The sequence below is a fragment of the Podarcis muralis genome, chromosome 4 (genome assembly GCF_964188315.1).
Source record: "Podarcis muralis chromosome 4, rPodMur119.hap1.1, whole genome shotgun sequence".
Classification (NCBI taxonomy): Eukaryota; Metazoa; Chordata; class Lepidosauria; order Squamata; family Lacertidae; genus Podarcis; species Podarcis muralis.
In genome coordinates, this window is record NC_135658.1 from 3,303,442 (window position 1) to 3,324,362 (window position 20,921).

At 44.4% G+C, this 20,921-nt stretch overlaps 3 protein-coding genes and 1 pseudogene across 9 annotated transcripts in view; 3 read left to right on the plus strand and 1 right to left on the minus strand.

The window, feature by feature from the left end:
* LOC144327614 (uncharacterized) overlaps nt 1–5,566 on the plus strand; it is a 32,372-nt gene extending 26,806 nt beyond the window's left edge. Inside the window, 1 exon segment of the mRNA XM_077927997.1 lies at nt 3,935–5,566. Coding sequence (XP_077784123.1) covers nt 3,935–4,775 — 841 coding nt within the window. The 3' untranslated portion in view covers nt 4,776–5,566.
* Nucleotides 1–20,921, minus strand: part of LOC114595218 (zinc finger protein 75D-like) — a 437,997-nt gene that overhangs the window by 314,688 nt on the left and 102,388 nt on the right. The gene's annotated exons all lie outside the window — the stretch shown is intronic.
* LOC114595245 (zinc finger protein 213-like) lies at nt 114–3,777 on the plus strand (annotated as a pseudogene). The gene is made up of 5 exons (XR_013392479.1): nt 114–870; nt 1,080–1,161; nt 1,424–1,506; nt 1,625–1,756; nt 3,763–3,777. The product of XR_013392479.1 is annotated as a zinc finger protein 213-like (transcript).
* On the plus strand, nt 10,129–17,279 carry LOC144327590 (uncharacterized). 2 transcript variants are annotated; one of them, XM_077927944.1, is made up of 6 exons: nt 10,129–10,250; nt 12,379–12,870; nt 14,671–14,752; nt 14,985–15,067; nt 15,186–15,312; nt 15,891–17,279. In XM_077927944.1, exons 2-6 carry the CDS (start codon nt 12,469–12,471, stop codon nt 16,913–16,915), a joined length of 1,719 nt encoding a protein of 572 aa, XP_077784070.1. In that variant the 5' UTR covers nt 10,129–10,250; nt 12,379–12,468; the 3' UTR covers nt 16,916–17,279. The 2 variants fall into 2 exon arrangements, with proteins under 2 accessions (XP_077784070.1, XP_077784071.1); XM_077927945.1 differs by lacking the exons at nt 10,129–10,250; nt 12,379–12,870; nt 14,671–14,752; nt 14,985–15,067; nt 15,186–15,312 and adding an exon at nt 15,634–15,809.

The following is a 20,921-nucleotide window of genomic DNA, read 5'->3' on the forward strand; positions in this document are numbered from 1 at the left end:
AATGGTCAGCCCTCACACATGTTCACTTCATCAAATTTAGCCCTCTTTGAAAAACGCTTGGACACCCCTGCTCTATTGCAAATGCTGCATTGCACAGGAATCTGGTGAGTCTCTTCTTCCTCCCCCCAGAGGGTGAAGTGGGGAGGTGGGGGTCCCAGGGCTGCAGGGGTCCCACCCCCGTAACGCCCTTCTCCTGCATTCAATTGTCTGAAGATCTGGCATGGTACCTTCCTGGGCAGAGTCTGGGCTGTGGTACAGTCCTATCCTGGTTCTTAGCAGGACTCATACACACTTGCTCAGGGAACCATTTCTTCTCCTTATTGTATATCAGCATTATAACAGACCAATGTATTTGCTGTTTAGGATTTGCTAGCTCCTCTCATTAGCACAGACGTAACTTGGCAGAAAACCATGGGGGTTCCTTCTGATCTTTCAGAGGCTTCCTGAGAGCACAGATGGATGTGCGAGACTCAGCTGGCCCTAAAGCAGGAAGAGGCCATGCCATCCAAACTGGGAGCAGTGGGGGATTCTGGGAAAACTGTGCAGAAGATCCTGGGTGAGGAGGACACCCTCCGCTCAGAGGTGCAGAGCCAGCAGTTGAGGCAGTTCTGCTGCCAGGAGGCCAAAGGACCCCAAGAGATTTGCAGCCGACTCTACCACTTTGACTGTCAGTGGTTGAAGCCAGAAAGGAACACAAAAGCTGAGATGCTGGACCTGGTGATTCTGGAGCAGCTCCTAGCTGTCCTTCCACCGGAGATGGAGAGCTGGGTGAAGGACTGTCGAGCAGAGACCAGTTCCCAGGCAGTGGCCCTGGCTGAAGGATTCCTTCTGAGTCAGGCAAAGGAGAGAAAGCAGGAAGAGAGAAAGCAGGTTGGAGAGACTTTCCTCAAGATACTTCCAAGGGGCTCCAAAAAGGATGGAGAACATCCAAAAATGCTCTCCTCATGGCCCATTCATTCTTTTTCTGGGAAGACATCCATGCAATGAGATCTAACAAACTTAATAATTTTGGCTTTGTCATTCTCTGTTAATATTTCTCACCATTCATTCACGGTTTTGAATCCTTGTTGCGCTTTCAGGAAAAGGATCTCTTTGAAGAAAAGAACAAAGATTCCTGTGAGACAGAGAGGCCTCCGTTGGACACCAAAGAGAGGCTACTGGGTAAGGAGGAAGGTTTTGTTTCTCCATTTGGTCCCATTCTGTTGGTTTTCTAAATCATATGTGGGTTCTTTTCATCTTTTGTTGGGGGAGATAGTTGGGACCAAGAGCCCAAGAGTAAGGGAGATATATTTTTTCTCACAACTAACATCTGAAATTCAGCTCAAACATCCAAATGCACTCAGCAGGCAAAGCGTTCTCAAAGTCCCATCTGTTGTTGCAGATGCACTGCACTCTGGGCATCCAACTTTTTTTTCTCTGGCAGGTGACACAGTGATACTGGCTAGACCTCTTCAACCATCTCTGAATGGGGACAGAATGGAAGCAGCGGCTGTGGAACCAGATCAGGTCAGGGGAAGCTGCCTTGTGGGGACAGAGGCCAAGGGGTGGAACAATGTCCTAGCTCAAGGAGTGGTGGTGAACAACAGTGTTGTCTCAGAGGAGGACATTTCCCTTTTTCATTTAGGGTCCAGTGTGCTTTGAAGATATTGCTGTTTGTTTCACGGATGAGGAGTGGGAGTTGCTGGATCCTGACCAGAGAGCTCTGCATAAGGAGGTCATGGAGGAGAATCGTGGGATCTTGGCCTCTCTTGGTAAGGCTCCTTGTGGGATCATAATATCTGTTTTTAAATTCAAAACGGCTCTCTATGTTGAACCTCATATATATTCACAGAACTCAACAGTGCCCCCTTAAAACATCTGGGATTACAATCGTCCCACAATAAACCTTGAACAGTAAATTACTTTTCTTCTTCTTCTGTGAATGTTCTTCCTCCACCTTCTTAAAACAAGGATCAGCCTGGTCTGAACTGTTCAGGCCATTTTAACTGTAAACTTCAGAGTTGTTAGGGAAGTTGAAGTAGCTTCTGTCAGGTTTTCTTTTTGCTCCTGTCAGTCTTTGGTTGACCAAGGAGAAAACTTGCATTGGAAATGGAGGGGATTCCATGATTTAGCCAAGCAAAATCCATTCGAGGGAATAGCCAGGCTTTTTGCATCACAGGTTGCACTAAGGGTGTCAGTGGATCCCTGTTAATAAATGCACCCAACTCTTTAGTAAAACCACCGATCTAACCCACTTGTGTTATGTTGGGATTTTTTTGCCTACGTGCTATTTGATGCAGCTTCTCACAAAGCAATTAAGAAGTTGGCCGAAGGCCAAGAAGACTGAGCAGAAGGAGTTGTTCTGCCTAAAGATATGGGGCCTTGGATACAGTTCTGCTATTGGTTGAGGTCTCTACTTAGGCATGATGACTCATGACCTTCCTTGGTTGGTTAGTTGGTTGAACAGTGTGTGTTCTGAGAGTCGTTTGGAGTTTGTTAAGTGAGAGAGTTAAGATCCGTATCCTGTACAGTGGTGCCTCGCAAGACGAAATTAATTCGTTCCGCAAGTTTTTTCTTCTTGCGAGTTTTTCGTCTTGCGAAGCACGGTTTCCCATAGGAATGCATTGAAAATCAATTCATGCGTTCCTAGGGAAACCGCTTGCCAGGCTGGCGGTGCGGAGAAGGGCTTTTCTCCCCACCGCAAGCCTTCAGGACAGGTACGGGAACAGAGGGGAAGGCGCGCAGCGCTTTCCCTCTGTTCCCGGGGCTTGCGTGGGAGGAGGGTTTTTCCTCCCCACCGCCAACATTCAGAACAGCATTCTGAATGTTGGCGGTGGGAAGGAAAACCCTCCTTCCACCCCAAGTCTTCAGGAAAGCCATCCGAAGCCGGGCGGCGGGAGAAGGCGTCCCCGCCCCGCTGCCCGGCTTCGGAGCTTCGTTCCGATGCCGGGCAGCGGGAGAAGGCGTCCCCGCCCCGCCGCCCGGCATCGGAGCTTCGTTCCGATGCCGGGCGGCGGGAGGAGGCGTCCCCGCCCCGCCGCCCGGCTTCGGAGCTTCGTTCCGATGCCGGGCGGCGGGAGGAGGCGTCCCCGCCCCGCCGCCTGGCATCGGAGCTTTGTTCCGATGCCGGGCGGCGGGAGCAGGCGTTCCCGCCCCGCCGCCCGGCATCGGAGCTTCGTTCCGAAGCCGGGCGGCAGGAGGAGGTTCGAGGACAGTGGGGAAGACGCGCTGCGCTTCCCCGCTGTCCCGGAGATTTCCCTATGGGCTTTCGTCTTGCGAAGCAAGCCCATAGGGAAATTCGTTTTGCGAAGCGCCTCCAAAACGGAAAACCCTTTCGTCTAGCGGGTTTTCCGTCTTGCGAGGCGTTCGTCTTGCGGGGTACCACTGTATATAGTAACTTGTGAATCTGCTTTAATAATAAACACCTATAAGTAACCAAGTTACTGGTAGCATCCTGCTTCATCCTGTTCCTGCTTCATCCTACATGCCTGCAACTGATTGTTTCTGGAAGTCTGCATATGCACTGCTATATTCAACTTGATCTGGCTAAGATCCTGCAACAGGTTAAGGTTGCAAAACTTCAATATGTTATTCCTCTAATACCAGTGTTTACAAGTTCTAGATTCAGGTAGGTAGCCGTGTTGGTCTGACACAGTCGAAATATATTTTAAAAATTGTAAAGTAGCACCTTAGAGACTAATGAAGTTTGTTCTTCATATAAGCTTTTGTGTGAATGCACCATTAATTTCTCCCGGATGCTATAATCCATTTCTCTCATTGCAGATAGTGATGGACTGAAAATGAAGAACGAGGGTGACCATGACAAAATCCCCACAATGGAGCCATATAAATATATTGAAAGTGGGAAAAGTTCCCATTCCACTTCCCATCCAAGAAATCTCCCTGGGAAGAAACCATATCAGGGTGTGGAATGTGGAAAGAGCTTCTGTCAAAGTGACCATCTCACTTCCCATCAAAGAATTCATACAGGGGAGAAACCCTATCAGTGTGTGGAATGTGGAAAGAGCTTTAGTAAGAGCAAGCATCTCACTTCCCATCAAATAATTCATACAGGGGAGAGACCGTATCAGTGTGTTGAATGTGGAAAGAACTTCCGTCGGAGCACCGATCTCATTTCCCATCAAAGAATTCATACAGAGGAGAAACCCTATCAGTGTGTGGAATGTGGAAAGAGATTCCGCTGGAGCACTGATCTCACTACCCATCAAAGAATTCATACAGGGGAGAAACCCTATCAATGTGTGGAATGTGGAAAGAGCTTCAGTAGGAGCTCCTCTCTCACTGTCCATCAAAGAATTCATACAGGGGAGAAACCCTATCAGTGTGTGGAATGTGGAAAGAGCTTCAGGTATATTTCCCATCTCTATACCCATCAAAGAATTCATACAGGGGAGAAACCCTATCAGTGCGTGGAATGTGGAAAGAGCTTCAGTCAGAGCGCCAGTCTCACTTCCCATCAAAGAATTCATAAAGGGGAGAAACCCTATCAGTGTGTGGAATGTGGAAAGAGCTTCAGTCAGAGCTCTGATCTCACTTCCCATCAAATAATTCATACAGGTTAGAAACCCTATCAGTGTGTGGAATGTGGAAAGAGCTTCACTAATAGCTCCAATCTCACTTCCTATCAGATAATTCATACAGGGGAGAAACCATATAATTGCTTGGAATGTGGAAAGAGCGTCATTCACAGGGCCCATCTCACTTCCCATCAAAGAATTCATACGAAGTGTGGGAAAACACAGAACAGATTAACGCCATGTACTGGTAGGATGTGAAATCACATTCTGCCTTTAAGAAAAGAATAAAGTGACATTTATAGGGACAAATAAGGAACCTCAGATGTTAAAAATAAAAAGTTAAAACAAATAGAATATGGCTACAAAAAAAGAAGTGTTAACAGTGGTGATAACAACACAAGCTCAACAGAGAAGGTCCAAAAAATTTAGACTGTATAGAAACTAAGATAGAGCAAAACATGAAATCATTGGGAGTCTTGTTGGGCCAAATTAGTGACTTAGGGAAATTAGTCCAAGAGTTAAACATCAAGACAAAAGGCTTAGAAGGCACTTTGGGGGGAAAAACACAAACAGAGGTTAAAGAACTGAAGAGAGGCCAAGAGAAGACAAAGCTGGAAGCGGCAGAATTGAGTAAATTACAGGAAGTGACCTGGGAGACTATGGCGGCAATGGAAATGCATCAGAAGCAATTAAATTTGAAATTTGGGGGATCCCTGAAAAAAAGGGAGAGGATATTAGAAAGAAAATCATAGAAACACTAGCAAACTGGTTACAGGTACATGAAGAAGTAATTTTTACAACTGACAAGCTCTTCAGAATTAAATCAAGCTTCACAAAAGCCAGAAAATGGCCAGGTGACTGTTTGGTGACTTTTAATTCAAGAGGGATGAAAGAGAAAATATTACAGGTGAATGTGAAAAAAAGATTACATTCTGGAGATGAAAATATACTTTTGAAGGAGATCCCAGTGAGATTGCTGGAAAAAAAGAAGCAGTTACAAATTCCTGGCTGATGCACTGAGAAACAATAAAGTACCTTACAGATGGGAATTACTGGAGGGGGGTTTCATTTTCATATACCGTGGTACCTCGAGTTACAAATGCTTAAGGTTACAAAGAGTTACCTTGAGTTGAGAACTTAGCCCCAGGAAATTGTTTGACGGCAGCGCGGCAGCAGCAAGAGGCCCCATTAGCGAAAGCAAGCCTTTAGTTAAGAACAGTTTCAATACTGGAATATAATTTATCTAAAACCCAGGGAAGTATGAGGAGATGGTATCTTAATATATGATTTTTAAATGAAAATGGAAAACATTTCAATATATAACCCAAGAAACACAAATATATTTTAAAAATAAATCTTCAACATCAAGACTGATGGAATGGGAAGGATATAAAACTTACATCAGAGGGAATATTATATCCTTCTCGGCTAACAAGGCCAAGCTGCAAAGATTAAAAGAAAATAATCTAAAAATTTCTTTAAAAACACTATGGGGCGATATGGCAAAAAACTCATCTAAGGTTACATATGAAAGAATACAACAACAAACATTAGAACTGAATAATATACTAGCTCAAACAATTGAGTTCAGACTACTAAGTCTAAGACAAATATATTGGGAACAGGGAGAAAGACTGACAAAAATTCTAGCTAATCGTCTAAAACAAAAGAAAGCGAACCAAATAATACCTTTAAACAGAAATGAAAATAACATCGCAGCGACCTCATCAATTGATATCAATAATGATTTTTTTTTAATTCTACAAAAAATTATATGAAGGGCCAGAAAATATATCAGAGGATGAGGTGGAGAATTTCTTTCAAGATATTAAAATACCAACTATTGAAGAATATCAAAAAGATATGCTATCAGCACCCCTAAATATATCAGATATTGAGAATGTAATAGAAACAATGGGGAATGGGAAATCACCTGGACCAGACAGTTTTCCTATAGAATGGTATAAAATATTCAAAATCTACTAGTCCCCAGACTTCTAGAAGTCTATGAGGAAATAGCTCAGAAAGGTATATCTGCTGCAACATTCAATGAAGCTTTAATAATAATTATACCAAAACTTAACAAAGACCCTACTAAATGTGCAAATTATAGACCAATATCATTAATGAATGTTGATGCAAAGATTTTGAATGCAATATTGGCTGCAAAATTACAAGAAGTTATTCAAAACTTGATTCCTAATAATAAAACAGGTTTTATAAAAACAAGACAAACTACAGATAATATCAGATTAACAATAGATTTGATAAATTTAAACAAAGATTAAGAGGAGTTTATGATATTGTCATTAAATGCAGAAAAGGCTTTTGACAGAATATATAAAGAATTCATAGGGTTTGTGTTACGTATATTTTGCTTCCCTATAGAATACTGTAATTGGATTAAAATGATTTATAAAAGCCCGTCCCGGATTGTTACAAATGGAAGAATTTTGAATTTGATTAGTTTAAATCGAGGAATGAGACAAGGATGTCCTCTTTCTCCGTTATTATTTAATCTCTGCCTGGAACCATTAACAAGAGCAATAATTCAGGATGAGCATATCAAGGGTGTAAAGCACAACAAAGATAATTACAAAATTGTATTATTTGCTGACGATATCCTTTTATTTATTACAAAACCAGAAGATAGAATTCCAAAAATTATGGAGAAAATAAAAACCTTTGGCAGAATATCGGGATATTCCATAAATTGGACAAAATCAGAGATTTTACTGATAGGGCCAAGGGCTACATTGTATAGAAACCATCAGTTTCGGATGTGCAAAGACTTTATTAAATACTTGGGTATAATGATTTCATTAGATATAGATCAAAGTGTAAAATTAAATTTGAATAAAATTATAAATGAAATTTCTTTTGATATTGAAAGGTGGGGACCTCTAAACCTCTCCCTTTGGGAAAAGGTTAAAAGTCCTCAAAACTGCCCTGTCCGCTTATCCATCTCTTCGTATTCCATCAACTTTCAACTTAATTTGCCACTCCCTCTTCATTGGAATTTGGTTTCCTTTCCAGTTTTGTGCTAACAATATTCTCGCTGCTGTGGTGGCGCACATAAAGTAACTTCTTCAGAACTTGGGGATCTCATCCTCAAGGATTCCTAAGAGAAAAGCTTATGGCTTTTTAGGAAATGTTAATTTAAACATATTTTTTAACTCATTGTAAATTGTATCCCAGAATTCTCTCTTTTTTTTTTTACACTCCATGCACGATACATTGTCCCGACTGCTATGTTACATTTCCAACACAAATATGAATTATTTTTATACATCATTGCCATTTTATTAGGTGTTACATACCAGCATTAAAGATTTTCGTATAATTTTCTTTGAGGGTATAGCATGCTGTGAATTTGAGATCTTCCTTCCACAGCTTCCCCCATGCTGAAAGTATACAGGATGAAAGCATGGCTTCCTCAAAAACAAGGAAAGCCAGGGAAATTTCTCTTCCCCTTTTTTTGGATGGAGTTACAAACTTTGTTGATCAGGGGACTGCTGTGAAAATGCTGCATCTCGATTTCAGTAAGGCTTTTGACAAAGTCCCCTGTGACATTTATGTGAGGAAGCTGGTAAAATGTGGGCTGAATGAGGTAACTGGTGGATTTGACTGACCAAACCCAAAGAGGACTCCTTCATGGTTCCTCATCATCCTGGGGAAAAGTGACAAGAGGGGTGCTGCAGGGTTCTGTCCTGGGCTTGTTGTTCAACGTCTTTATAAATGACTTGGATGAAGGAACTGAGGGGATGCTCATCACATTTGCAGACGACACCAAACGGGGAGCGGACGCCAATGTCACAGAAGGCAGAATCCGATCAAGGGCAGGAATAGTACCAATTTCTTCTGCCTTGGTCAGGCCCCAGCTAGAATACTGTGTTCAGTTCTGGGCTCCACAATTTAAGTATTTTAAATTTTGTTTGCTGGGGGAAATCAAGAAGGTGGGGGAACATAATCCATATTCCTTTTATAACACTTGGCCAATGTTTATTAAATACATGAATTGTTAAGACTGTTGCAAGAATCCACCCAGCACTCGTGAGAAAATGAATCATGATCTTTTAGAGTAATCAAATGAAACTTTAACACATGGCAGGATGAAAGCCTTCAATTTCACCAGGACAAGTTATTTGTTGTTTACTGTTATAGTCATTGCTTTCTTTAAAATTATCTTTTGTACTGTGAAAATAAAAGCAATACAGTGGTACCTCTGATTGCGCACGGGATCTGTTCCGGAGCTCTGGTCGGATCCCGAGATCTCCTCAACCGGAGGTGCCTGTTCTGCACATGCGCACTGCACGGTAGAGTACTTACGCGCATATGCGCGGGACGAAACCCAGAAAAACACTCCCGGGTTTGCCGCGTGGGTATCCCAAAGGATAGGTAACGAGGGGAACATAAGTAGAGGTACCACTGTATTATTATTTTTTTATAAGAAAGGTGGGGAATCATTTGCACTCTTCCATTAATCTGCTTGCATGTGCTGAGTGTTATTTGGCGACTGTAACTCCCAGTAATTTACCATTACAGTGGTACCCTAAGTTACAAATGCCTCAGGTTACAAACTCTGCTAACCTGGAAGAGTTACTTTGAGTTGAGCACTTTGTCCCAGGACGAGAATGGAAATCGTGTGCTGGCAGTGCAGCGGCAGCAAGAGGCCCGATTAGCGAAAGCACGTCTCTGGTTAAGAACAGTCTCAGGTTAAGAACAGACCTCCGGAATGAATTAAGTTTGTAACCAGAGGTACCACTGTATTTGTTTCTGTGTGTTCAGCACACATGATTGCAGGTGAGACTGAAAAAAGACTTCCTAGGAAATTCCCTTTGACTGCTTCTGTATTGTTTCAAATGTGACTTCATTTACACATAAGAACAAACAATATGTATTCCTGACAAATCATACCACCGTCAGCTCAATAATCTCCAACCCAACAAACCCTGTGCTGAACGTGAGCAGCTGCTTTCTTCCCATTTCTTTGGTGGAAATAACTGTTAATGGAAAGGAAGAAGGGAGATAGACCCTTTCCCTCAACCTTTGGGGATCTTGGGGGCTTCATTTCACCCCTTAGTCCTGCTCCTGCAAGCTTGGCAGATATGGAGTATTTGCTCACACACTTCCATGACTTAAAAATGAATCTTCCAAAAAAAAATTGAAAATGGTATTGCAGTCCTAAAAAGTCTCAGGAAAGCAATTCCTGTAGTAGCTGGCATCTTAGAGAGCCCAGTGCCACTCTGCCAACTGTCTCACTCCCAGATAACCAATCTGGAAAGCTGTCCTGTCATCTCTGCAAGGAATTCAGTGTCCCCTGAATCAGCAATTAAGTATTTCTGGAAGAGGAAATGGCATACTCTTGTATATTAGCATTAAAAGCGGGCATAAGAAAGTATTACTCATTTATGATGAGGATAGGATTTATTTATTTTGAACTTCGCTTGGTACCTCGGCATTACCAGGGGAGCAGCTTCCCTCTATGTGCATAAAAAAATAAGAATCTGAGGTTCTGCCAAGCGAGAGAGGGCGGAGCTGGGGGGGGGGGGGACTCGGCTTTGCAAGGGTTAAAGGGAACTGAGCTGCCTTCCTAGAGAGGCCAGGAAGCAAGGGGGGCAGGTCCTCCAGAGCCAAGGCCCCTCCCTCCCCAGTCCTTTCCTGCAAGGAAGGGGGGTGTTGCTTTGGTGTCTCTCCTGCAAGGGCTGCTTCGCTCTCCCCTCCTGGGATCTGGTGAGTCTCCTTTCTCTCTGGGATCTGGTGGGGGTCCCAGGGCTGGGGCAGGGGAGGATGCCTGGGGGGGGGGCCTGATCTGCTCCTGCAGGGGGGGGGACCCCAAGTCAGGGAGGAGAGGGTCCTGCCAGGGAGGGGCCAGGTCTGCCACGCTCTCCTTCCTGCAGATCAGAGGATCCCAAACTCATTTGGCCCTCCGCTCCCCCCCCTTTCAGAAGAAATCTCCCTTCTTTAAACAAAGGAGTCCCTGGGACTTTAACTCTGTGTGACGTCGCTCAGCCTCATTGCACAACAGAGGAAACATCTGCAAATGGTTTTCCAAGACCAGACGAGGAGGTGGACTAGCCCCTCCCCCCAAAAAAAAGGTGGGAGAGAAAGGCGAGAGATAAAGAGAGGGATCCCAGCCCATAGTCTGGCTGCTGCATTGGGGACCAGTTTCCCAGTGTCTCCCAGGGCAGCTCCCCACGGAGGCCACTGCAGCAATCCCCTCGCACCCAGAGCAGGGCATCCCAGGACCACATCCTCTCTCTCCCAAAAGGATTGTTGCTGGCAAAGCAGCCGGAAATGGGCGCTGCTACTCCCTGAGCCTCCAGGGACCTTGGCATCAATGTCTCTCTGTGTGTTAAGCTATCTAAGAGAATTATTATTATTATTATTATTATTATTATTATTATTATTATTAATTTCCTGCCTAAATTTCAAGGGAGATGTATTTGGCCCCGCACACTTGGCCCTCAGGGGGTTGACTAGATACATACCTGGCCCTCAGAGCAAAGAAAAAGGGACCCCACCCCAGGAGTCTGCCTGGGGAGCAGCAGAGAGTCCAAGTGCAAGAAAAGGAGACAGAAGCAGGGGAGTGGGGGTGGGGGGAGAACAACTCCTGAGGACCCCCAGGTGAGGACCCCCACTAGAGCCAAGCATCCATTTTCCACAAGATACAGATGACTCCCTTGTCAGTCAGTTCTGACTTCATGCAGTGACTGGAAGGCAGGAGCAACCAGGCTTCTTCATCTCCCAGAAATCCCTTCCGTTGCCTCGACATTTCGCATTGCAATCTTCCTTCTAGGAGGGCTAGAGACTGCTTCCTCCTATTCCTCCTCTTCCTCCTCTTTCATCTCCTTTTTAAAAAGGCCCTTTCCACCTGGCCTAGGGGGTGAAGCCCAGACTCACCCTGCCCTACTGTGTTAAATATGTATTCTGTAGTTGAACTCCTTTGTAAGGTTTTATTTTGACATCTTTATAAGAATATTTGTTTTCTGCTATGTTGCTTTGACCATAGACTATATATTTCACATTCTTCCAATGGTTTTATTTCTATTTTATTGATTTTGTGTGATGTGAAACTGCAGTCAAGTACAACATTCCCACAGTGGACGACACATTAGGGGATGTTTTCTCCCACTCAGGAGAAGACTTCCTGTTTCCTCCTGAGCTGGGACAGACTTCCACTCCATGTGACTTGAAGAGGGGGCAGTCTGTTGTACTAGCATGGAGGAGCACACGGCCTCCATCTTCTGATCAGTGTGTCTTCTCCATTTTGTATGTTGCTGTGTGTTTGGAGAAGTGACTCCTTAGTGGCAGTCATTTGGGACTAACTTCTTTATGGAATAGTTCTAGTTGTTATGTAACCTAAGCCTGCCTTCAGGGATATGTCTGTGAACGTGAACGAATCTGTGAGTAAACTACTTTTATAGTAACGTGAATCAGATTATTGTGCTTATTCATTTAAAAGGGATTGGAAGGGATTTTACCAGGAAGGAGTCTTTAATAGTAAGACTCAGATGAGTCAGCAACAAGCTGATCGCTGCGTAATCTAAAAAAGGGGGATGTATGGAACTAGAATATGGAACTTGCAAGTGCATGTTAGGAAGCATATCATTCAATAATATATCCTCTTCTAACTCCCCAATTATCCCCACAGATTTAATATGCTGTAAACCACTTTGAGATTTATCTTTAAACTATAAAGTGTTATAGAAATTTAAATAAATAAAATAGCTCATGGTTTGGGCTGTGGTGCAGTCCAGCCCTGGTTCCCTCCAAGACTCATCCATGCTTGCTCAGGGAACCTTTTTCTTCTCCTGATATTAGACAACTTTTGTAACTGAACAATGTATTTGCTTTGTAGGATTTGCTAGCGCCTCTCCTTAAGACAGACAGAACTTGGCAGAAGAACAAGGGTTCCTTCCGATCTCTCAGAGGCTTCCTGAGAGCACAGATGGATGAGCGAGACACAGCTGGCCCTGAAGCAGGAAGAGGCCATGCCATCCAAACTGGGAGCAGTGGGGGGTTCTGGGAAAACTCTGTGCAGAAGATCCTGGGTGAGGAGGACACCCTCCGCTCAGAGGTGCAGAGCCAGCAGTTGAGGCAGTTCTGCTGCCAGGAGGCCAAAGGACCCCGAGAGGTTTGCAGCCGACTCTACCACCTTTGCCATCAGTGGCTGAAACCAGAAAGGCACACAAAAGCTGAGATGCTGGACCTGGTGATCTTGGAGCAGTTCCTGGCTGTCCTTCCCCTGGAGATGGAGAGCTGGGTGAGGGAATGTGGAGCAGAGACCAGTTCCCAGGCGGTGGCCCTGGCCGAAGGTTTCCTCCTGAGTCAGGCAGAGGAGAGAAAGCAGGTGAGAGAGACTTTCCTCTGGATAATCCCAAGGGGCTCCAAACAGGACAGAGAACATCCCATAATGGTCTGCTGATGGCCCATCCTTTTTCTGAGAAGGCGTCCATGGAATGAGTTCTGACATCCTTAAAGCTGTTGGCCCTGACATTCATTTTTTATTTTTTATTTTTTTAATATATATTTTTATTAGTTTTCCAATATAAAACTATACAAAACAAAACATCCAATTTATCACCAACATCTTTTTTTTTTTACTTCCATCAACATGTTTGAGAATTCTCCGTCTTGATCACTACTTGCACATTTCTTAATTTAATATTGCACTACAGTAATATCTTAATTTACCTTATTTTTTTAAACAATATTTCTACCATACATTCTCACAGAGCTTCCTGAAAGCTTACAAATGTTATCTGGTCATCACATATAAAGGTAAAGGTAAAGGTACCCCTGCCCGTACGGGCCAGTCTTGCCAGACTCTAGGGTTGTGCGCCCATCTCACTCAAGAGGCCAGGGGCCAGCGCTGTCCGGAGACACTTCCGGGTCACGTGCCAGCGTGACAAAGCTGCATCTGGCGAGCCAGAGCCGCACACGGAAACGCCGTTTACCTTCCCACCAGTAAGCAGTCCCTATTTATCTACTTGCACCCGGGGGTGCTTTCGAACTGCTAGGTTGGCAGGCGCTGGGACCGAGCAGCAGGAGCGCACCCCGCCGCGGGGATTCGAACCGCCGACCTTTCGATCGGCAAGCCCTAGGCGCTGAGGCTTTTACCCACAGCGCCACCCGCATCCCAAGGTCATCACATATAGTTTTCATATAATCTGTAAATTTAATCCAGTCTTCAGTGAATCTCTGGTCTCGTCGGTTCCGGATCCTTCCTGTTAATTTATCAAGTTCTGCGTATTCCATTAATTTCATTCTCCATTTTTCAATCATAGGTAATTCTTCTTGTTTCCATTTTTGGGCCATTAGTATTCTTGCTGCCGTTACTGCGTATAAAAATAACTTCCATTCTGTCTTATTAATTTCATTTCCTATTATTCCTAATAGAAATGCTTCTGGTTTCTTAACAAATGTATATTTCAACATCTTTTGTAACTCATTATATATCCTTTCCCAAAAGCATTTCACTTTTTTACACTCCCACCACATATGGTAAAATGTTCCTTCTTTTTCTTTACACTTCCAACATTTATTACTTACTTTATAAATTTTTGCTGATTTTACTGGTGTTACATACCATCTATATATCATTTTCATCACATTTTCCTTTATTACAGTACACGCAGTAAATTTCAGTCCTTCATTCCACAATTTAACCCAGTCTTTAAATTGTATATTATATCCAAAATCTTTGGCCCAGTGGATCATAACCGATTTAACCTCCTCGTCCTTTGTATACCATTCCAATAATAATTTATACATTTTAGACAATTTTTTTGCGTCATTATTCAATACTTCCAATTGATATTTTGATTCCTTGTCGGTAAAACCTCTTTCTAATACATCTTTTTTAAACATTTCATTAATGTTTTCGTTGCCTCCAAAGGAGGTTACCTGGCGGTCGGGGGAATCGCAAAACGGCTGTGCCGGGATCCTGCCCCCTAGATCTCCTTCCAGGGGTGTTTTAGGGGGCAGCGGCGCCCTTGCAGCACCCCCTTTTTCCTCCCAAGAGCTGGATTCCCTCTCCAGAGAGAAATCCCGCTTGTCTTCGCTCCCGCGATCAGCCGGAATTTTCTCTGACATTCATTTTTAAATCCTTCTCCCCATTCTCTCTTTTGAATCCTTGTTTCTTTTTCAGAGAAAGGATCTCTTTGCAGAAATGGACCAGATTTCTTCTGAGGCAGAGAGGCCTCCGCTGAGCACCAGAGAGAGGCCACTGGGTAAGGAGGAAGGTGATGTTTCTCTGTTTGGTCTCATTCTGTTGGTTTTCCAACTCATCAGAGGAGGGAAGATATATTTTTTCACACATAACATCTCTAATGCATCCAAATATCCAAATGCACTCAGCAGGCGAGACTTTCTCAAAGGCCCCTGTGTAGTTTGAGATGCACTGATTCACCTGTGAGACAAGAAGGCACTCTGGGCCTCCCCCTTACCTTTTTTCTCTTGCAGGTGACACAGTGATACTGGCTAGACCTCTTCAACCATCTCTGAATGGGGACAGAATGGAAGCAGCGGCTGTGGAACCAGATCAGGTCAGGGGAAGCAGCCTTGTGGGGACAGATGCCAAGGGGTGGAACAATGTCCTAGCTCAAGGGGTGGTGGTGAACAACAGTGTTGTCTCAGAGTAGGACATTTCCCTTCTTCTTTTAGGGTCCAGTGTGCTTTGAAGATGTTGCTGTTTGTTTCACGGATGAGGAGTGGGCGTTGCTGGATCCTGACCAGAGAGCTCTGCATAAGGACGTCATGGAGGAGAATTCTGGGATCATGGCCTCTCTTGGTAAGGCTCCTAGTTGAATCATAATATCAGTTTTTAAATTCAAAACTCCATATGTCACGAACCTCATATATTTTCACAGACCTCAACAGCGCCCCCTACAACACTGGATATTACAGTATCCCCCCCCAAAAAAAAACCCTTGAATAGTAAATTACTGTTTTTTCTGTGAATGTTCTTCCTCCCGTTGCAGCTTATTAAACAAGCAGCAGCCTGGTCTGAACTCCCCAGGCCCTTTTGACTGTAAACTTCAGAGTTGTTAGGGAAGTTGAAGTAGCCTCTGTCAGGTTTTCTGTTTTTGTTTTTCCTCCCGTCAGTCTTTGGTTGTCCAAAGAGAAGACTGACATTGGAAACGGAGGGATGCCATGATGGAGCCAAACAAAATTGATTCAAGAGAAGAGCCAGGCTTATCGAATCACAGGTTCCCCAAAGGATGTCGGTTGATCCCCGTTAATTAATGCACCCAACCCTTCAGAAAACCATCCATCTAACCCACTTGTGTTATGCCTCTATTACCAGATTTAACAAGTATTCTTCCTTAATTTCTCCCTAAGGTGCTAATCCATTTCTCTTCATTGTAGATAGAGATGGACTGGAAATTAACAACATGGGTGACCATGACAAAATCCCCACAATGGAGAAGCTGAATAAATATCTTGAATGTGGGAAAAGTTCCTTTTCCACTTCCCATCAAAGAAATCCCATTGGGAACAAACCCTATCAGTGCATGGAATGTGGAAAGAGATTCACTCAAAAGGTCAATCTCACGTCCCATCAAAGAATTCATACAGGGGAGAAACCCTATCAGTGCGTGGAATGTGGAAAGAGCTTCAGGAATAGCTCAAAACTCACTTCCCATCAAAGAATACATACAGGGGAGAAGCCCTATCAGTGTGGGGAATGTGGAAAGAGCTTCACTCACAGCCACAATCTCACTTCCCATCATAGAATTCATACAGGGGAGAAACCCTATCAGTGTGTGGAATGTGGAAAGAGCTTCACTGAAAGGTCCTCTCTCACTTCCCATCAAAGAATTCATACAGGGGAGAAACCCTATCAGTGCATGGAATGTGGAAAGAGCTTCAGTCAGAGCTCCCATCTCACTTCCCATCAAATAATTCATACAGGGCAGAAACCCTATCAGTGTGTGGAATGTGGAAAGAGCTTCAGTCAGCGCTCCAACCTCACTTCCCATCAAATAATTCATACAGGGCAGAAACCCTATCAGTGTGTGGAATGTGGAAAGAGCTTCACTCAGAGCCACAATCTCACTTCCCATCAAATAATTCATACAGGGGAGAAACCCTATCAGTGTGTGGAATGTGAAAAGACCTTCAGTCAGAGCACCAGTCTTACTTCCCATCAAAGAATTCATACAGGGGAGAAACCCTATCAGTGTGTGGAATGTGGAAAGAGCTTCAGTCAGAAAGGTAATCTCGCTTCCCATCAAAGAATTCACACAGGGGAGAAACCCTATCAGTGTGTGGAATGTGGAAAGAGCTTCAGGAAGAGCTCCAATCTCAGTTCCCATCAAAGGATTCATACGAAGAGTGGAAAACCCTTCATTATACAACTTTCAGCGCTAGAGAAAAACACACCACTTTAAACAGGCCTTTCGCTGAATGACATCTAATGCCCTTTTAAAATGTGGTGGGGAGGTGGGGGTTACAGGTTTTGGGCTGTGTGTTTTGTGTTTTCATTGTGTGATTTTATGTTGTAACCGTCCTGTGACCTGTGGGTGTAGGGAATGGGAGCCAACTCTTAGGGTCTGAGGGCTCTTTGCCCCCCAATAAGATATGTGAGGGGGCCACCCCCCCAGTTCATAGGAACAGCCATTCAAATGGCATGCTTGCACCGCATCCTGTGACTGTTTAACCGAGGTGGGGCTTACTAAACCGCTCCTATATTTTATTCAAGTTGGCAGCCCTGCTATAGGGTGCTATAGAAATGAAATAAATATAATAACACCATCTTGATCGCCTTCATCTGCACATGTTCCAGCTTGACAATATCCTTTGTATTATCATCATTTAAAAAAAATTATGTGCCCATCATCTGAGGATTTCATGGTGTTTCACAACAAAAACAGACAGGTTGAACAGAGGGCTTTCTCAAAAACAAGTTAAGCCCGATAAATCTCTCTTTTTCATTTCTTTTTTTGGATGCAGTTACAAACTTTGTTGATCAGGGGACTGCTGTGAAAATACTGCATCTCAATTTCAGTAAGGCTTTTGACAAAGTCCCCTGCGACATTTATGTGAGGAAGCTGGTAAAATGTGGGCTGAATGAGGTAACTGGTGGATTTGACTGACCGAACCCAAATTGTCCTCCTCCATGGTTCCTCCTCATCCTGGGGAAAAGTGACCAGAGGGGTGCTGCAGGGTTCTGTCCTGGGCCCGTTGTTGTTCAACGTCTTTATAAATGACTTGGATGAAGGAACTGAGGGGATGCTCATCCCATTTGCAGACGACAAATCTTTGCCCCTTCATAAAATATTTGAGGGGGGCACCCCCCCAGTTGATAGGCATTGCCATTCAAATGGCATGCATGCCCCACATCATGTATTGATTAAGCGAGGAGGGGCTTACTAAACCCCTTCTATATTTTATTCAAGTTGGTACCCCAGGTATACGGCGCTATAGAAATTATATAAATGCATAAATAAAGCAAGACCATCTTGATCGCCTTCATTTGCATATGTTTCGGCATGTCAATATCCTTATTATTATCTTCATTTAAAAAAATTATGTGCTCTTTATCTGATTGCTCGGTGTTTCAGAACATAAACATACAAGTTGAAAACATGGCTTTCTCAAAAACTCGTCAAGCCAGAGAAATCTCTCTTTTTCTTTTTTTCTTTTTGGATGAAGTTAGAAAGTTTGTTGATCAGCGGACTTCTGTGGAAATAGTCGCCCGTGATATTTATGTGAGGAAGCTGGTAAAATGTTGGCTGAATGAGGTAACTGTTAGGTGGATTTGACTGACCGAACCCAAAGAGGACTCCTCCATGGTTCCTCCTCATCCTGGGGAAAAGTGACAAGAGGGGTGCTGCAGGCTTCTATCCTGGGCCCATTGTTGTACAACGTCTTTATAAATGACTTGGATGAAGGAACTGAGGAGATGCTCATCACATTTGCAGACGACACCAAACGGGGAGCGGAGGCCAATGTGGCAGAAGGCAGAATCAGTTCAAGGGCAGGAATAGTACCAATTTATTCTGCCTTGGTCAGGCCCCACCTAGAATATTGTGTTCAATTCTGGGCACTACAGTTTAAGTATCTTAAATTTTGTTTGCCCGGGGAAATCAAGAAGGTGGGGGAACACAATCCATATTCCTTTTATAACACATGACAAATGCTTATTGAATATATAAATTGTTAAGACTGTGGCAGGAATCCACCCAACACTCACGGGAAAATGTATCGTGGTCTTTTAGAACAGGCATCCCCAAACTCAGCGCTCCAGATGTTTTGGGACTACAGCTCCCATCATCCCTAGCTAACGGGACCAGTGGTCAGGGATGATGGGAATTGTAGTCCCAAAACATCTGGAGGGCCGAGTTTGGGGGTGCCTGTTTTAGAATAATGAAATGAAACTTTAACACATGACATGCTGAAAGTCTGAAATTCCATCAGGACAAGTTCCTTTTTGTTTACTGTTGTAACTATTGCTTTCTGAATATTTATCTTCTGTACCATGAAGATAAAGAAAAATAATGTTTTTTAAAAAGGAGATGGGGAAATCATGTGTACTATTCCATCAGTCTGCTTGCATGTGTTGAGTTTTATTTGGAGACTGTAACTCCCAGTAATTTCATTATCTGTATGCGTTTCTGTGTGTTCAGCACACATGATTGCTGGTGAGACTGAGTAAAACACTTCATCGGAAAAATTAGAAGCATCTAATGTTCCCTGGACTTTTAATAATAAATAATAATAATCTTATTATTTATACCCCACCCTCCCCAGCCAAGGCCGGGCTCAGAGCGGCTTACAAGCAATAATAAAAACAAGATGAATGATTGCAACTTAAAAACAAAATTAAAATACAACATTGAAATATTGAAACATTAAAATATTAAAATGTAGCCTCATCGCAGGAGGAGAAGGAAAGGAAAAAAGAAAGAGAGGGAGGGAATCAAATTGGCTGCAAGCCAAAGGCCAGGCGGAACAACTCTGTCTTACAGGCCCTGCGGAAAGAAATCCCCTCCTGGGATCTGGTGAGTCTCCTCTCTGGGATCTAGTGGGGGTCCCAGGGCTGCAGCAGGGAAGGAGGCTGGGGGGGGGGCTGATCTGCTCAGGCGGGGGGGACCCCAAGTCAGGGGGGAGAGGGTCCTGCCAGGGAGGGGCCAGGTCTGCAACACTCTCCTTCCTGCAGATCAGAGCATCCGAAATTCATTTGGCCTTTCAGAAAAAAATTACTCCCACAAAATCTCCCTTCTTCAAACAAAGGAGTCCCTGGGACTTTAACTCTGTGTGACATCGCTCAGCCTCATTGCACAACAGAGGAAACATGTGCAAGTGGTTTTCCAAAGCTGGACGAGGAGGTGGACTAGCCCCCCCCCCCAAAAAAAACCCCACAGGGAGGAAGGAAGTTAAGGTGGGAGAGAAAGGGCAGGGATAAAGAGAGGGATCCCAGCCCATAGTCTGGCTGCTGCATTGCAAACCAGTTTCCCAGTGTCTCCCAGGGCAGCTCCCCACGGAGGCCACTGCAGCCATCCCCTCGCACCCAGAGCAGGGCACCCCAGGACCACATCCTCTCTGTCCCAAAGGGGTTGTTGCTGGGAAAGCAACCGGAAATGGGCGCTGCTACTCCCTGAGCCTCCAGGGACCTTGGCATCAGTGGCTTTGTGTGTGTTAAGCTATCTAATAGAATAATAATGTCCAGATACATTCCTGGCCCTCAGAGCAAAGAAAAAGGGACCCCACCCCAGGAGTCTGCCTTGAGAGCGGCAGAGAGTACAAGTGCAAAAAAAGGAGACAGAAGCAGGGGAGTGGGGGTGGGGGGAGCAACTCCTGAGGACCCCCGGATGAGGACCCCCACTAGAGCCAAGCATCCATTTTTCACAAGATACAAATGACTCCCTTGTCAGTCAGGTCTGACTTCATGCACTGACTGGAAAGCAGGAGCAACAAGGCTTCTTCATCTCCCAGAAATCCCTTCAGTTGCCTCCACCTTTTCCATTGCAATCTTTCTTCTAGGAGAGCTAGAGGCTGCTTCCTCCTCCTCTTCTTCCTCCTCCTCTTTCTTCTCCTTTTTAGAAAGGCCCTTTTCACCTGGCCTAGGGGTGAGGCCCAGACTCACCCAGCCCTACTGTGTTAAATATGTATTCTGTAGTTGACCTCCTTTGTAATGTTTTATTACAAAGATGCCATGCCATCCAAACTGGGAGCAGTGGGGGATTCTGGGAAAACTCTGTGCAGAAGATCCTGGGTGAGGAGGACACCCTCTGCTCAGAGGTGCAGAGCCAGCAGTTCAGGCAGTTCTGCTGCCAGGAGGCCAAAGGACCCCAAGAGATTTGCAGCCGACTCTACCACTTTGACTGTCAGTGGTTGAAGCCAGAAAGGAACACAAAAGCTGAGATGCTGGACCTGGTGATTCTGGAGCAGTTC

Coding starts and splice junctions, on each gene's coding strand:
- LOC144327590 (XM_077927944.1), top strand. CDS start 12,469: ATGGATGAGCGAGACACAGCTGGCCCTGAAGCAGGAAGAGGCCATGCC. Junction 12,871..14,670: donor AGGCAGAGGAGAGAAAGCAG/GTGAGAGAGACT, acceptor TTTCTTTTTCAG/AGAAAGGATCTCTTTGCAGA. Junction 15,068..15,185: donor CGGCTGTGGAACCAGATCAG/GTCAGGGGAAGC, acceptor TTCTTCTTTTAG/GGTCCAGTGTGCTTTGAAGA.